At 36.3% G+C, this 18,617-nt stretch overlaps 1 protein-coding gene across 1 annotated transcript in view; it reads left to right on the forward strand.

Moving 5' to 3' along the window:
• malrd1 (MAM and LDL receptor class A domain containing 1) overlaps positions 1 to 18,617 on the forward strand; it is a 175,606-nt gene that overhangs the window by 32,483 nt on the left and 124,506 nt on the right. The window contains exons 11-18 of the mRNA XM_069191079.1: positions 2,767 to 2,880; positions 6,348 to 6,485; positions 8,131 to 8,219; positions 8,307 to 8,462; positions 10,174 to 10,270; positions 12,708 to 12,854; positions 15,715 to 15,872; positions 16,900 to 16,992. Of these exons, the coding sequence (XP_069047180.1) occupies positions 2,767 to 2,880; positions 6,348 to 6,485; positions 8,131 to 8,219; positions 8,307 to 8,462; positions 10,174 to 10,270; positions 12,708 to 12,854; positions 15,715 to 15,872; positions 16,900 to 16,992 (992 nt within the window). The remainder of the gene's footprint in view (positions 1 to 2,766; positions 2,881 to 6,347; positions 6,486 to 8,130; positions 8,220 to 8,306; positions 8,463 to 10,173; positions 10,271 to 12,707; positions 12,855 to 15,714; positions 15,873 to 16,899; positions 16,993 to 18,617) is intronic.

Here is an 18,617-nt window from a genome sequence, read left to right on the forward strand (position 1 = left end):
AGCCTGGTGCCTCTGAGTAAATGCAGTGGCTGAGAGGCCCCTGTGATAAGGGACATTGCAAAGCTGTATACAATGCTGAATCATCTAATGATATGTAGAACAGATGACTTCGGTGAGACTGTAGCCTGTTTCTTCCCAAGACCATGGGTTCTAGGTCACTGCTTATCATCCAAAGGAATATCCACCAATGAGGGACCTGCAGGGTGGGTACCAGAAACAAGCCTGATAACACCCTCAACTAATCATCAGCTGTGATGTTGCATGTTAAAAGCTGGCACCAAACTTATTTTTAGTTTGCTTAGGAACAAGTAAAGATTTATTCCATGCCAAAAAGACAAGAAAAAAACACAGTATTTTGGCTGTGGAGTCTTCTTTGGGTGTGAGAAAGAGAGGGAAGTCAGTAGCTGATATAGCAAAGGAGAACCAAATCCAGGAGCGTAGAGGAGGCGGGAGCAGGGGGAGGCAGAGTGGTCACTCAGCTGGTGCGAAGTCGAGAGAGGTGTAAAGTCGAAACCTGCAAATAAATAGAGAGGATTAGAAGGCAACAAGTTTGTCATTGAGAGAAGGGGTGAGGTGTGATCCTAGTTTCAGGGTAATTTTGGTTTCGGGTTTCTTTCTGTAATAGGAGTCAAGAAACCCTTCTTTGAGAATGCAGACAGATAGATCGGTGTGATCATGGCAGTTAGAGGTGAAATGAGAAACTAGCCCTGACATGTTCTTTGAAGTGGTCTCCCTGTCTCCTTCCTGTTTCCCCAAATGTACAGTAGATAAATGGGTATTTTCTGTTGGAGATGCAGTAAATAAGGTTGCTGCAGCGAGTTCTGTTGCAGGGGAAAGTGCCTGGTGTGGATGATTGCTGAGGATGGTCAAGGATCTGTGAACAAGAATGTTATGTAGATTAGGTGGTCAGCGATATGAGATGATGGGGCAGAAAAAAGGGTACCGATGGAGGGATAATCCTGGAAGGTTGTCATTAATGGTCCTTGGTATAGAAAGTGTGTTAAGGAAACACCAAAGGAATGCGGTTGTGAGGCCAGGAGTTCCTGATTGAGTTGATGATCAGTGAGCTGTTTTTGGCTCTGGTGAGGGCCCTGTTGATAACATCATGATAGTAAATGCATATTTACTTGTATCTTAGAATATGAATTTGATGTAATTATATGAGAGTGATACAAATTACAAACTAGGCCATAACATGTTATAGTCAATGTATTTTAACCCTGATGTTAATATTTCTTTTTCTTGTAATCTCTGAGTGAATGATTAGCCTTTTGTATCACAACAGATTTGTTCACAAATATATTCTATTACATTTGCTGTTAAAAACTCTTGAGAAAACAATGTAGGGGAGAACATGAGGGAACCATATTGTTTGAGACAGCCAGGACTGGAGAATATGGCTAAGAACCATTAAAGGAACTAGACAGAGGACAGCACTGCTGGACTGCACTATTTTGAGGCATTTGCTGGGTAACTGGGGTCCAGTGGGGTGTTTGTGGCCAGCCTGGAATACATGTCTTTTAGAATTGTTTTTATATAATGTGTGTGAGTGTATAGTGCTGAATGCTGTTAACCAATAGAAAATAAAAAGGGTACTTGTGTCTGCAATCACTGGTGAATCTGGGAGATGAATAGAACCAGTGGCAAAGAAAGGAGGTTCCTAGCATCCTTTACAATGCTAGTTAGTGTAGTTGTGAACTAAGCAAGAATAAGTCTTGTTTGAAGGGTCTCCTATCCATGACACTTACCAGCAATATATTTTCAATCTTTTGATAGGTGAGTATTGGTAAACAGACACACAAGTGCAGCCAAAAAAAGTGCTCTTTATTTTATAACCTCCATTCTTGTTTGAGTTGTAACTACAAAGTTCCTCTATAAAAAGCCATGCAGCAATGATACAAGTAATAGGTTTATTCCATGCTGAAAAGAGGAGAAAGAAAACACAACGTTTCGGCTGTGGAGCCTTCTTCAGCTGCAGCAATGATGCTTACTCAACTTCAATTACAGGTTCTACAACTGGTTAGATATCATCTTCACTTCTTACTCTAATGCAGCACAACTAAGAGGGTTTGTCTTCCATCAGACATCAGATATACTGTACACTAACCCCTGAAGCTGTTGCTTCCTGGTTTCACCTGATGAATTATCTATTATCTGCATTTCTCTTTACTTATTTCTACTTAAAAAATATATCTCTGATGGTGTAGGTTTGGACTAAATAGTTATTTGATTAAATTAATTAATGATTAGATTGTTTCATATGAAAGGTGTGAATATGTCCTGTTATTGTATAGTGCATGGACAGCAAGCACTTCTCTTCTCCCAGGATATTATATTCTGAAATAAAATGGACCTACAACTATTGCAATTTTAATACACACATTGATTAAAAAAAGAAAATGTATCTCTCCTAATAATCAGTCTCCACAGAAAGCATAATCCCTTGAACAAATCTATTAGCCATTCACTTAGCAATTACATTTTTATTGACTAGTGGTGCAGATTAGCAATTCACCTTTGTGTCGGTAAACATTTAGGTCTGTTTTATTGTAGGAAGAACTTTGCACCATTGTTACCATTTATAAAGTAGTGCGTCAGACTGTCACGGAGCATTAGTGAATCAAAGTTTTTGTTTCTAGTCTGTTTTTGTGGCGTATATCTGTCTACCACAGTGTTCCAATATTGCTGTTTTTTATTTTCTAATGCCCTTTCTAATGCAACGTGATTGGTGTATTTTGTGTGTCATATACTACCTGGCTTTTCCAGCACCCAGGCCCTGCTCAGCTGGGGAGTTTCAGTGTTTAAGAGGCTCTTGTGTCCCTGATGACAGCATCTGTGATTTCACTGACCAGTGTGGGGACAGCAGTGATGAGAATGACTGTGAGTATACCAGTCTTATCGTTTGTTTTTTCATAGTTACCCTTAGACCATTAAAAATTCTTTAAACACCTGTTTGGTGTTACGTGTAGGTTCATTTTGAATTACGAAGCCAGAATTCTGTTGAGTTAATCTTATTGGTCACATTTGCCAAGATCTAAATGCTAAACGCTAGGCTTCAAATGCTATTTGGTTTTTGCTCCAGCTGATGATTTTTATTGCTCATAACTGCTTTTTTAAATGGTAAAAAAATGGTAAAAATGGTAAAAAAACAATTTTAGTTGTCAACGCCGTGTCACATCTTCAGTCTTTTCAGACAGTATGAGAGTAACTATATTATCCAAGATTTTTTAATTTGAAGTGGCATTAGGATGAATATTGTAAGGTCTGGAAAAACTTTATCGGTGTAGAAACTTTCATATTACCAGTGTATTCATATTAATTTATTTTTTTCCTTTGTAAATGTTTTCTGTTTATTTTGAAATTATATCAAAAATATTTTGAGATTATATATTTGTAGTAAAAGTACAGCACCTACTACAGAAACAAAATATGTATGGCCCTTGGAAAATATAATTTTCTTTTAACTTAATCAATGAGGAGAATGTATGATTAAATACAATTTTGCATACAACAGGGCTTTAAACTTGTTCAGGGGAACAGATTTCTGTCTTGATGTCAGATGATTTCACTTAATGAAATATTAATATATATGTTGGCATTTCAAAATAAATCTCTTTGTGAAGCTTAAAACCTTCCAATTTTTGTACAATCATAGTTACATATTCCCCTGTGAAAAGGTTGATTATGTTCAGACAGAACATAGAAATCAGTTTTGCAAAAATAAGCAGCATAGGAGGGACAAATAAATATCTGTCCTGGGCACATTTTTTAGATAAAGAAGGAGACAAAACTTTGGTTTGTTCTTCAATTGCCCATAGTATTCTCCACTGTTCCAACAGTCCCCAGCATACTGAATGTTCGATTATATCCCCCATTCCCTACTATTCCCTACAATTTCTGAGCCTACTGAATTCTTATGTTTTCTGAGCCAACCTCTGCTGCTCTCTGAGTTCTTCTTTAAGCCCCTTCTCCCAAGGCTTATACATCCTGCTCAGTTCTGAACTTCTGGACTTAAAGGGGCAGGAGTGCCACAGGGGATAAGCAAACCTAACGAGTGGGGGAAAATATGGAAACTGACCACACAGTATACTGTATAGCTGACGATGCAGTGTCCCATCCTCCTCTGTCCCTTGTGCTTCTTATCTGAGCTCCCATTCCAGGTCCTGTTCAGCATCTGTAAACAATCTAACATGTCATCTCTGACTGATGGGTCATTGTTAGATACCTATGAACAAAATGATTGTCATGCACCCTATCGTTTGCACCAGGAAGACTTGGAGACCTTCATTAAAGGAAGAAAGCGGACACAAAAAGGAAAAAACTGCAAATGCCGACAAAAACACCATTATATGAATACTTAAAGCTGACATAGTCCTCTAAGCAGCTGACCTACACCCACTTTTGTCATTCTTTGACATTCAGAAATGATTAAAACCTTTCAGCTTTAACTGCTCTAATTTATGATGCATGATAATGTGTCTTCCTGTGACACCGTTAGTGTTCCACACATAGTAAAAATACAATATTAATAAGGAAAAGGCAAGAGGGGCTTAGTTTTAAAACATGGATTGGCGAAAAACTATTTAAGTTAATGTGAAGGTTAAGCTTTAGAAGATGCAGCATGACCTTTGGAACATGAACACAGTTTATCAGGATCAGACTGTCAAACTTGAAGCTCTCTAATATAAAGCATGGAAAACTCTATTAAATGATGGATTGAAGTAAGCAAAACTGTCATTCTCATGTTATTTCTTAACTTAGGGCTTCACACACTTTCTTTTAGAATAAATCTGTTTTCTCCTGCTTTTCTAAAGTGATGTTCTCTAGATAAACCTAAAATTCTACCAAAAAGTATACTGTATTACTCATTTCTTTTGATGGCAACAGCAGAACAAATTCTGAATTTCACAGAAACATTTTGTCTGCTAATGTATTAGCTAATGGACTAAGGTATTGGGATATCCTTCACTATGCAGCATGACAGAAAAAAAGTGGAAAATATTAGACTGGCTAAATCAGTGTCCAGATTTAATTCCAATTGAGCCTATGTTTTACATCCTGAAGAAAAACCTGAGGTTAAAATGCACCAAGAATACAGACAAACTGAAAATATCTACAGTAAACGAAAGAACATCTGACAATATACGTATGGTGTGCTCAATGGGTCAGATATGTCATGCAGTTATTGCCTTAAAGGAAGTTGCCTTATGCAGTCAACTTGCAAAAGTTGACACCGTTGCCTGACATCACTTGTTTGTTGCACGGCTCACAGTCAAAATGATGTCCGTAAGTGTTACTTCTTTTCCAGTGGCTAAGTGCATGTCGCCAGAATTTTTTAAGAGTACATTTTTCATTGTGTGCCCGCAGTTTGATTGAATATGCATGTCATCTTGTCTATCCCTGCACAAAAGTAGTGACACAGCATGTTCATTCATGTTGAGCTGGCTCAACTCACAACAGGTGAATTAAACTTAAGAAATCTTGGCTGTTTATTCAAAGCTTTGTACTACTAAATACATTTCATAATGTCTGTCCCAGTACCATGTTCATTCACGTTTATTCAAAGTAAACTAAATACGGTAAACTTGGCGATACCTCAGTATACCTTGGCTATACCCTATAAAAAATACACTGCAGGTAAACAAATATTCATCAGTCGAAATGGGTCAACGAAATCAAAGCTTTATGTCAAAACCTTGCTAGAATACATTGAGTATGAATCTAAAGTAATCTCATGAAATTTTGTTTTCAAATAAAATGTTATGAGTTTTAAAACTGTCTAATTTAATTTTATGAATATTTTATTCTCCATGGCAACTTCTTTCTGCTTGAAATGTCACCAATGTTACCATTCTGCAAAGAACCTGGAGTAATTTCCTTCAGCAAACTCCATTCAGAGAAGGGCGCATTAAGGGTACACTAGGGGAGAACCATTGTGAAACACAAATTTAGAAATGGGACCACCCTGAGCCCTTGCAGACTACAGCGAGAATGCACATATAATGGGCGCAAGACTGCAAGTGTGCATACTGGGACACGGCCCAAGTCCAATAATCATATTTCTTGAAAATATAACATATTTTATATGTTATATAAACATATAAGACATACTGTATAGTTTAGTTACCATTTAAAATATAACATGACTGTACAATTCTAAACACATACATCTGATTTGCTGTTTAGAGGGTTTTTGGGCCATAATGACTCCTGTCTCTTAGGTTGGTGTTTTAATACTGGATGACATGCGTCCCTTTCTATGTAAAGGTACTGTATATTGGAATCCTTTGGGATGAAAAATGCTACATACAGTACATGCAAAGTAATATTTTTTTGTTTCTTTAAAGGCTCTGCTTCTGAAAGATGCAACTTTGAGAATGGCTTCTGTAATATGTCACATAGCAAAGACTCACAAACATTATGGACTAGAAGAAATGGCTTAACCAATATAAAACCAACTTCTGACCATTTGGGGAACCGTACAGGTATTGAATAACTATGTTTTCTTTCACTGTTGTATAAAAAAACTTCATGTTAACATCAGTGTCAGTGCTCCAGTCCATTTATGGCTATAGTCATTATCATCTCAATATTTTACTGATATTGGTGCAGAACACTTACAGTATAACACAAACCCAACAGTGTAGAATTGCACTAATACTTGTCCGGGACTGACCAGCTCTGAGTGCCTTTATCTAATTACGTGAGTGTCGATGAGCTTTAGGGTAACTTAAGTCCTGAGCCTAATGCCAGCTCACATAAGCGTTTTATAGGAGCAGAGATTTCCTTTGTAACTCCTCTAATGGGATAGATCCCATTATCATTGTGTTCACATGACTCTTTCAGAAGAAGAGGTACAGTAAGTGCAATTGTGGCAAATGTGTCACATGACAATTTCACCAGCTCCTGCATCTCTGACACATTTCCCAAAATTAAATTGATATTTTCAAAACTATATCTCTTTCAAATTCTGTTTTAAACAGTTACAGTCTTCATTTCCTTGATTAAATGTGTTTGTAGTGTGGAATTATACACTTTTGGAAAAATACAAAAAAAGCTTTGAGATATCTGAATTTATATTTTATGTTTATAATCCATTCTAAGGATGTAGGAAACAAAATACAGCTAATTAAGTGCTATACTGTAATTCCCTTTAAATGTGTCTTCAATACATAGGGCATAATTTGTGAGATGATAGTATAAACAAACAGTAATGCAAATATATATTCTACAAATATTATATAAAGCTTCTCTTTTAACCAGGCCCAAATTCTGGGTCATCCTTTCCCAAAATTTGAGATAACAATGAAAAGTTTAACAACAACATGATAATATTAAAACTAATTACATACTTTTGAAGTTTTAGTCTGTAGTGTGTAAAAAATTATTAAGGACATTCACAGAAAGATGCAATGGATACTTAAGATTTAAGATGACTTAATGCTTTTTTGATTATTCTTCATTTATTTAAAGTCAGATTTTTACATTTTTTCAAAATGTATTTTATACATTGTCCACAATGTATAACCAGTCCTGAGAGCTGTTCCTGGAAACTACAGTATCTCATAACATCCTCAGGAACCCATACCAACATCAGACAGGCTTAATACACAGAAACACTATGAAAATGCTCAGTCAGAGACCTATCAGGTCACTAAATGCTGGATGCTAGTATCCAGCCATATGTACTCTGTATGTTTGTGTACAGTATGTATTGTCTGAATGTGTGCATTCATATTTCATTATCTGACCCTGTCTCCCTTTTTTGCCTGTATGATCTTTAAACTATATTTAAATTTCCTTCAGGCATCTGTATTGGGTATTTACAATGGTCATGAATGAATATAAAATTTAAAAATCAAACTAAATTCTGGAATATTTGAGGATTTTACAACATACCCTTTTCTGATAAACCACTTTATCTGATTCAACGAGGTATAAAAATGTATATAAACCTAACCTTAATTTAAAGGCATTTAAAACTCTTAAATGATTAATTTGACCAGGGCCTTTGAGCTGTTTGCTCATGCACATGTAATTTGATACACGTAAAGTGCACAAGTACAATGAACATAAAGAGAAGCTCTAAAACAAATTAATTTAAATTCTAACTTCTATCTCTTTCAATAGCCCATTACTTATCACTGTCACAACAAGACGGAGAGAAGCCATTTGCTAGTTTGAGAAGTGTTGTTTTCCTTCCAACTAACTCCTGTCAGGTAATTCAGACAATATAACTTTCTTACATTGTTATATTCTGAACACTTGTCATGTGATATATTGTTCAACTGTCTCTCTCCTTCCAGATGACCTTTTATCATCACTTTGGGAGACTGAATGGCACACTCGGTGTTCGCTTGCTGGATGCTGGTCCCTATAGGGAGGTTTGGACACAATCCACACCTCAGAAAGAGCAGTGGATGCGCACAGTTGTTACACTAAACAGTTCTGAGAAATTTGAGGTTTGTATTTGTTTTCTAAATTTTCAGAGATTAATATTTTTTTCTTTCAATGATGCAAGTCACAAAATGCACTGTATGGTTTTAACATTGTCAGTATAAACTGTCAGTGATGTGAGAATTCATGGAATTTACCACTCGTTATTTGTCAGAATTACATGACACTTGATTTAATTGTGTCAGATTTTACAGAACATACTATACATTTGGGAGATTTCATGAAGATGTGTTTATTGTACTTTTCTATTGTATAATTTTTCTTCATAATAATGGTATGTTTAACATAACATCACTTTATTAGCCACATACAATTTCTTGCATTAGGAATTCACCTTTTCGCATACCCCAGCTTGCTCTCTCTGAGACACAGACAGAGAGAGAAGCTTGGGGTCAGACCATTGTACAGCTCCCCTGGAGCAGCTGGGGTAAAGGGTCTTGCTCAGGGGCCTGATGGAGTAGATTTCCTCTGCCAGCCATGAGATTTGAACCGGCAACCTTCCAGCTACAGGCGCAGATCCTTAGCCACAGAGCCACTGCATTGCCCTGCTTTTTTTAAAAAATGTGACATTTAACATTTTATGTAAAATACTTGGCTTTGTGGTACCTTTTTTCTATAAAAATCTCTTAACAAATATTACTGAAGCTAATATTTGGGGATGAAGACCTGTGTGTTTATTTCAGTTTTTCAATTGCTGTGAGCTCAACCGAATTCTGTAGCTCAGTTGTTTGAGCTGTGTCTGTATTTGGGAACACTAACTTCAAAAACTTTAGAAAATACTAGGGTTTTATAGCAGATCAAAGAATAATAATAAAAATTGCTTACACTTATATAGCACTTTTTTGGACACTCCACTCAAAGCGCTTTACAGGTAATGGGGACTCCCCTCCACCATCACCAATGTGCAGCATCCACCTGAACACAAAAGTGTCAAAAATATAATTGAGTCAAGACAAGTCAAGATGGTACCTGGTCCAATGAGGGCTCACAATGACCTTGCTGAAAAGTTGGGTAGTTCATTTTTGTTTTGAGTTTAGGTTTCTGATGACTGTTGAAGCCCTGTGGCATCAAAAGAACCAGCATATGAAAACAAAGGACTAGAAAGCCTAAAACAACAAAGATAGCTTTTCTGTTTTTTAAAATAAAAAAAAGGTTTGATTAGTATTTTCCTACAGAAGTGTAGTTCAGTGCCTGAACCGCCATGGAAACGTTCCCTGATCTGTATTCTCAGACAGCTTTCCACACTAGGAGAAGGGTAGTTAGGCATGGACAAAGACAAAAAAGGGGTAATCGTAATTTCCTCTGCTTAATTTATTTTGTTTTATTTGAACAACTGAGTTGTAATAGCCCATGTGAAAGAAAAGAAGAGAAAAGGAGTTATGAGACTCAGCTGTTAGTTGGTCCTAGAATATTTTCCAACATTCTGATTGAATGAAACAAATTGATCAGTGTTGTGATAAAATGTAATGAATATCTTATTGACATCATTGAGCCATTTTGTCCACCTGGGTGCCATAAAAAACACTATGTAAACTAACTAGCTTCTGAACTTTGATCAGGTTGGGGAAATCACTACAAAGGGCTGCTAAATCAACAAAATCAAGTGCTAAATATTTCAGACCTTTTCGATGTACTTTACAGTAAACCCTATGTGTATCAGAACTGACTTACACATTTAGCTGTGAGTGATGGGGTTTAACATGTCCTCTTTTGTAGGTTGTTATTTATGGGCAAATATTTCATGTTAGTGAGCCCTCAGAAGCACTGGCCATTGATGACATTTCATTCAGTGAAGGCTGTATATCTACCTTGGGTAAGATGTTCTTCCCTTTTAAAAATCAGGCCGTTAAAATATTGCATAGATTCTTAGAAATGATTTACATTCTGAATTTATTTGAACTTTTCTATCTTATCTAATTCAGTTATAGTAATTTAATACATACAGTAAATCAGTATTACAACTTGGGTGATATAAAGTATGAAATAGATTATTATAAGTATGAAGATCAAGTTCTGACACCAGCTGAAAGTTTACACGTTACACGTGTTCTTTTATTTTCTGGCACAGCTCGATAATAATAGTAAGAATGAGACCCAAACATGGATAAAACAAACAGATATTTGTTAACAATAAAGACAACATACGCTACAGTTTAAGTGTAGACAGATACTGTATTACTTTGACAATCAGTAGGTTTCCTGTGTTTTGATGACAAAAATGCAGAATTCTATGTTTAAATGCTGAGTACCACACACACTTTTAACAGTCCAAACAGAAAGACCTTGTATGGTATAAAATGAATCCTAAACAGGACAAAATGTATCTCTCTGAAAGACGGACATCCACAGGTGAATGGGTCCCAATTTATCTTACAAAAATAGGAAGGACATTTTAGTCTTGAAGATTCCTTAATACAGGAAAACAGAATTTCCAAATATAACTGCATGCTCAGGTTCCAGGTCTGATTGGAATGAAGAGCTCTCCCACAGCACAGCTTTGGGTGATGATGATGTTCCTTCTCTCTTCCTCTTGTGTCTCACTGTCTGTTCCTGTATTTATGTTGTGGTACGTTCCTATGGAAGCTATCTTAAGACCTCACTTCTAATGGCTGAGTCATTGTTGAATTGTCTTATGCTTTAATATGGAAGTCTTAATGAGTTACAGCCTCTTGATCCCAGGTAAATAAGTACAGCCAACACATGCCTACTGTATTGTTTAAAACAATCAAACCAGGAAGAGCAAACATTGCTAATCACAGATGAAACTTACTATACTGTAGCTGCTGCCCTAGTAACAATAAGAAAAATAATTGTGTTGCTGTGATTTTTATTTCCATTAGTTTGACTCCAAGATAACTCAAAGAGAAAAGAAGCTCTATTGGCTTTGAAATTGTTTTCTGGTTTCTAAAATAAATTGGAAAACTGAACAATAAGTCAATAAGGAAAATAAATATTCATTACCTCCAACTTGTAAGTGATTTCTGCAGAATATGCCCAAATGGTTGGTATATTAAAGTCATGTGAATTCTTTATTGCCTAGCACAGGTTTGATAAAAAGAGTAATATTTCAAATTGTTTATTAACAATGATGAGACAAACACTACTGTACACAACAAAAAATACAACACACAGGTTGCTATATCTACTGTATGTACAGATATTTCAGAGGGTTTTGTTTAGATGATCATGAAGTAGGGGCTCTCACCTGACACAAGCTTCAAGTTCCAACTCCTCGTGACTCCTATCTTGTGGTCTCTTTCTTCCTTCTCTTCTGCCTCCTGCTTCTTCTTCTCCTCCTTTTTTCCTCTCTTCTTGTCCTCTTCCGCTCTTCTCTTCTGTGGTCTTAATGCGATCTTATATGGTGTGTTTCTGGACTGCTCATTGACAAGCATTAACCCACAACTTAACTAGGTAAATATGGGTAAACTTTCCAATTGTTTTTGATCAGGGGACCCCTCATTTCAGCAAACATTCCCTCTGCTTTGAAACGAGAAGTGTTTAAATCTATACTCTTAGAGAGCTGTTATAAAAAATAACTTCTGTTCCTTTGTGGTTTAAATATCAAGGTCTGTATTATACAATTAAACCTCTTCAGTTTAATTCAACTTCAATTTAATAATGGTAAAGTGGACAATAGGCAGATACTTTCACTTATACAGTATATACAGTAATTGAACATATTTGTTTTAAAAGTTTTTTACACTTGTTATTCTTGATAATAAGTTTTCAACTATTTTAATGTGGGTGGCATGGTGGCGCAAAGCATCTTTCACATTGTACAGGAAATCAGCCAGTTTTAGACTCACGTCCTTCTCTGGAGCAGCACAGTGGCACAGTGGTTAGCATTGGTTCTTCACAGATCTGGTTCCCTGGGTTCCACACCTGGGGTGCTGTCAGTTGGGGTTTGGTTTATGTTCTCCATGTGTTGTCATGGGTTTCCTCCAGGTGCTCTGGTTTCCTCCCTTTCCCCCATAGTTCAAAAACATACTGGCAGATTAAATGGCTTCTGGGAAAAAAACTAGTCCTGTTTGTGTCTGTATGTCTGCCTTGTGATGCACTGGCATCTCATTCAGGGTGTACCTTATTTTACATCGGTTCCTTGAGAAATCACATCTGCTTTGTGATAAAAGCTTTTTGGCTCTGCAGACATTTTTCTTACAAATCTGCAAAGGCAGTAACACAATGTTGTTGATTAAGAAAGAACGGGAAATGAATCCTCCAGTTTAATCTGTACGTCTTACTTTTGTCAGCTGACACATGTGATTTTGAATCTGGTCAATGTGGATGGTGGATTGCTGAGACAGTGGAACAAGCTAGGTGGTCTTGGGTTAAAGCTGGGGGTATCTCTGTGAATGAGAGTGCACCCATTCAGGATCACAGCCTCCGCTCCTCAGAAGGTAAGCAAAAAAGTCTTAAGTCTTGCTTGTTTCTGAATATTAAAGCTGTTTTACTTTGCTTTACATTGGGATGTGCGTTTTCGATGACGTCTTGCTTTCTGAAAACTCCACAATAAAGACATTCTGTTTTCAAATGACTTTTCATTGCATTTTGAGTTATTTTTCACTGAACACCTAGGTGGGAGGATATTATGTTATAGGTTAGTTGCATGTTTAGTCATTATTGTTTAATCAAATACACTTTTTATTAGTAATGTGTTTATCCTCTTTTAGCAGCATGAAGTGTTTCAATTTCTCCATGGTAGTGAAAGGTAGTGTTCTGCACTTCGATAGAACATTACAAATATATCAATGACAATCTTTATAACTAAATATATTATTACATTATTAGAAGAATGTCATCAATGTAAAGTGAAAATGGCTTTTTGACATTTCCAGTTTAATTATTCCCTACTGTATGATCTATATACTGTAAACTAAAAAGACTCTTAAAACAAGGAAGAATTTTTTGAATACTCTGTGAAGAATAATAATTATCTTTCAACATTTATCACAATATTATCTTTATTCATTAAAGCATACTTAAGAAAAACTAATTAGTAAAAGCACAGGTACAAAATTCAGTTGCTAAAGAACTGATTCTTTGACTGGCCTGTGGTCTTTTTCATTAGTAGGACAATAAATTTGGCCAGGTGTGTTTACTTCAGTTGCTCTTCAGGCTGAAGCATTTGTAATGAATATGGAGCCACAATTGAAATAAAAATAAATGAGAGGTAACCCATTTGGTTCAATTTGGTTCCTAGTAGTTAATTGATCTGTGGGTATCATTTAGCAATTTCTTGATAGAAAGCTTCTATTTTTTGAGCATCAACTTTGATAATATGGCCTATAAACAGATTCCCACTCACTTTGAGTAAAAAACAATCTCCTCCTCTCTGTTTTAAATTTACTTTTACATAATCTCTGCTTGTGTCAATTGCTTCATGTTTCACTGCTGATTTTGTTAATGTTTTGAAACATCATTAAAGCAATTTTTTTTCAAGTCTAGAAAAAGTTTTGTTGTTTTACAGTATCAGAACATTACTTAAAGCTCTGGAATGTACCTGTTTTCTCTTCTAATGGCCTATTCCAGAGCAGCAATACCTTTTTAATGTTGTGACCTAGATTTTACACATCTTACTAATGCACTGTATAATTTTAATGTACCATCCATTGATTAAAATTTTATGTTTTTAACTACACATTTTACATTTATTTGGCTTTTATATTTGTTTCTTCACATTGTCTAGAAGATGCAGTGACTTAAACACCTAAGTCTCATTTGTTGGTTCTTCAAGCTCAGTGTTTGCCATTTGTATCTGTAGTTATGTACAGTATATTTTTTCCATGTATATAGTAATCTATACTTCTCTACATCTTTAAGTTGTTTTCCAGTCTTCTCTCTACATATTTTCTAATTTTATTTGCCATTTCTATATTGTTTGCAGATGATACCAAAATAATAGCATTAGCAAATTTGAATATTTTGCTAACTACAGTATACCAAAATCTATATAAGATATAAATTAGGAAGAGCTGTGGTCCTAATACAAATCCCTGTGGTACTCCACTAATTACATAGTTAAGCAAGACCTACCATTTCTAAAACCATATACTGTAAATTATCCCCTAGGATGTTATTACCATACTGTATATGTGAACCTCTCTGGTTTTAATTATTGTTTCCATAGCCTTACATGTAATATAATAAGACGTATTGGTCTATGTGTGATTCAGTTTTGAAATCCTTGTATGGGTGGATGGGCACTATTAATACATTTCTAATGGTCTATGAATGGTTTCCTTGATCAGTAGTAATCTGGCCATGGATATCTGCTCATATTAAATTCCTTCTAGTATCTACTGTACAGTATATCACTTCCTTCTAGTATTTCTATCAAGAATTAGAATACGTGTATTTAATAATAATAATTAATAATTGCTTACACTTATATAGCGCTTTTCTAGACACTCCACTCAAAGCGCTTTACAGGTAATGGGGATTCCCCTCCACCACCACCAATGTGCAGCATCCACCTGGATGATGCGACGGCAGCCATAGTGCACCAGAACGCTCACCACACATCAGCTATTAGTGGGGAGGAGAGCAGAGTAATGAAGCCAATTCATAGACGGGGATTATTAGGAGGCCATGATTGATAAGGGCCAAAGGGAAATTTTGGCCAGGACGCCAGGGTTACACCCTTACTCTTAACGAGAAACGCCCTGGGATTTTTAATGACCATAGAGAGTCAGGACCAGTTTTACATCTCATCCGAAGGACGGCGCCTGTTTACAGTACAGTGTCCCCGTCACTATACTGGGGCATTAGGACCCACATAGTCCGCAGGGTGAGCACCCCCTGCTGGCCCCACTAACACCACTTCCAGCAGCAACCATAGTTTTTCCCTATGGTTGCCATAGGTCTCCTATCCAGGTACTGACCAGGCTCACACCTGCTTAGCTTCAGTGGGCTGCCAGTTGTGAGTTGCAGGGTGATATGGCTGCTGGCTATTTGCTTTGAGAGAGTGTCACAATATATAGAGAATCAACTGTGAAATGCATAATGCACATTTTAAGTTTTAGCTTTGTAATAAATGTGTAAAAGTTGGTTAAAGATGTAAACATTCCCAGTTTACTGACTGCTCATAACAACTTTTGACAATAGAAAAGCTATAAATAAAGAACTGATTCTGAAGCAATGTTTTCTTTTTATTCTTTAGAAAAATAATTTCTCACGTATTCAGAAATTTTTGGATTTCTGAATTTGGTATTTTTTGTGTTTTGACTGATTTCTTTATTTTCCCTTATTTTCTAATAGGACATTACATGTGGGTTGCAGCTAACAACAATACATTCTCCCAGAGTGTCTTCCTTAACAGCTCCAAATACCACTCTTCGGGGCCTAGCTGTGCCTTTCGATTTTACTACAATATTCAGGGAAATAACACACTGAAACTGTGGTTGCATACAGAAAAGGTGAGAAAACAGAACATTTATTTAAAAAATACCTTTCTTCTGTAAATTCAACACTTGAGAAATAACACCAAGTGATAAGTTTATGATAATATTACAAACTCTGGAGTTTCAAAGCTAGTGTAGGTCTCCATTTGGAGTCCTAAAGTACTAAAGTGAAGATTGCCTGTTCCACTCTGGTTCAATAAAGCCTACAATATACGTTATAATTGTAGATGGCAGGGGATGGCACACAACTAGCTGAGTACTGCAATGGCTGTGTGGATTTTAAATTGAAAAAGATTTCCTTGGCATGGTTTCACACTTGCGATGTACTATAGATCACATGTTGCATTACACTTCAGTGTTCTCTGAGGTTTTCAACATTCTCTGGTTTCCTCCCACAGTCCACAGACAGGTAGACTGGTACTGTAGGTTAATTGGCTTCTGGGAAAACAGGTGTGAGTGTGTGATTGTTTGTGTGTTTCCCTTACGGACCTTCACCCCATCCAGACTATAACCTGCCTTGTACAGTAAGTGCTGTGTGCTTAGATAGGTTCTGGCTCCCTGACTACCCTGAACTGGGAAAAACAGTTAGAAAAGGGGTGGGTGGAGATAATGACATTCTTGTGAAAATCAGCAATTTGCTATAAACCATTCTGATTGTATTTGTTCAGTTCTGCACTGAATTTAGAAACCCCAGTCCAGTAAGTTGTACAAAGCAACTGATTCCAGAAATTTAGAATCATACAATTTTAACATTGAAATTCAAATATGTAAAGTGATAGGTTTCCACTCTAACTAAACTCTTCATTACTGCATTAAAATATCTGTAATCAAGTTATCCACCCTATCTCTGTGAATTGTTGTATATTATATTGAATTTGGATGTTTGATTAAGGTGTTTCCTTCATCAGCTGTAGCATTATGAAGTGCTTAATGTTGTAATTGTTAACAACAAAAAGTATATTGTTTTGATAATCAAGGTAAACTGTTTTGTTAATGTTATTTGAAGGTGATGAAGATTAGTAATTGCTTTTGTCCATGACAGGGAATTAAAAAGCTGTTCCATGACAGTAATGAAACACACGATAAATGGTTGGGAGCAGAAATTGAATTTTCAAATTGTCTTGAAGAAGTTCAGGTAAGCAGGAGTGTCAACATGTCTTCTATGCTATGACACAACACCAACAACTTGTAAACTAGGTCATCATCATCATGATTCTCAGTTTGGGATTGTTTTTTTACAGTAATTTATTTATTAAAACTGTAAACTGGAAGTTCACTGTCTTCTTGTTATATTTTTAAATACATTGTATTTAACCCACATATTGCAATGAGTGACTGAAAAATAATATATAATTAAAATAACCTTTTAGTCTTTATTTTATATATACAACTCTCAATATCAGACTTCAGTCATTTAACCAAGGAAATAAATATGTAGTGATCTGAGCATGCCAAAGGTAACATTTAAATGTTATATTCATGGCTGTGCCAGTCATCTGCACAAATTCAAAAATATTAAGCATAGAATATACTGTACGATAGATGATAGATGTCTCATACAGTGCATACTGTAAATAAAATTCACATACAGTATTCATGTTTGCCTAGGTTGTCGCCTGGGGCTAGGTTGTATGTACACCCAATGCATTACCAATGCATTAGATTTCAGGGGAAAAACAAAGGGACTGGCTTTCTTTTCTGTTTACGTCTGTGATGTTTTGTACAAACTCTTAGCAGCTGTTAGTATTTGGAATAAGAATGAATGTTAAAGATAAAGAATTTTCATGGGACGACATTTATGCCAAAATTGAATTTGGCTTCCGGAAATCCTAATCTTTGAATAATTGATTTCAATTTTGCAAGACTGTAATTGATCAATTGTACACCTAGTCATCTGAAACTACAGTAGTTCCCAGTCTCCCATCTGTCTGAGGCTTTTTTGAGGACTCGGAGGGTGATAGGATAGAGGGTGTTGTTATACTCTTTTGTTATAAAAATAAAAACTAATTAAAACATCTATATTTACCCAAATATAATCCGCCTCTGAATTTAAGCAGCTCCCAAAATGTTTGTCGGTGGAAAAAATAACTTTTCAAAACACAATGTTTAGGACAACACCACAATGTTAAATCCCATTCCTCTTCCTAAAATGAGTTATCTAGCTTTGAATTCCTGAATTGGAATGTCTACCTTTGTAGCTGCCTCAAGGGCTTTAAACTTTATAATGTATTGTAGCGTTTACAGGTTATTTTCAGAACAAAGGACGAGTGGAGACGCGATTAACAAACAAGCTTTAGCTTTATTCGTTAACAACCACACAAAAGCAAACACAGGATAAACACGCACATGTGGAGACTGACGGAACACGTACACGTCTTTAGGGTGGTAATTACCTAACAACACGCTATACTTTTACAAGACTACACAGGGCACTCGAACTACTAGGACATTATTTACACAGGTAGGGTCAGCCGCTGGTCATCGTGCTGACCCTCAGACTCTCCCCGGCTACCACTCCCAGCATGCCCAGCGGTACTACGAGCGCCTAGGGGCGCTTCCTCCTCACCACCAGGCGAGGGCGTTACAGTATGTTGTGACTGAGAATCTACTTCAAACTGCCTTTCAGCCGGATGGTACCCATGCTATTCAGGATCAAGTCCTTTTTGAAGGCAAAAGTGTACTGTGAACTCTTGTCCATTTTAGATAACTAAAATCATATTTGTTATCATTTTAATGCAACAACACACTAGAACCAAGCAA

Source organism: Lepisosteus oculatus, chromosome 6 (genome assembly GCF_040954835.1).
Source record: "Lepisosteus oculatus isolate fLepOcu1 chromosome 6, fLepOcu1.hap2, whole genome shotgun sequence".
In the NCBI taxonomy this organism is placed as follows: domain Eukaryota; kingdom Metazoa; phylum Chordata; class Actinopteri; order Semionotiformes; family Lepisosteidae; genus Lepisosteus; species Lepisosteus oculatus.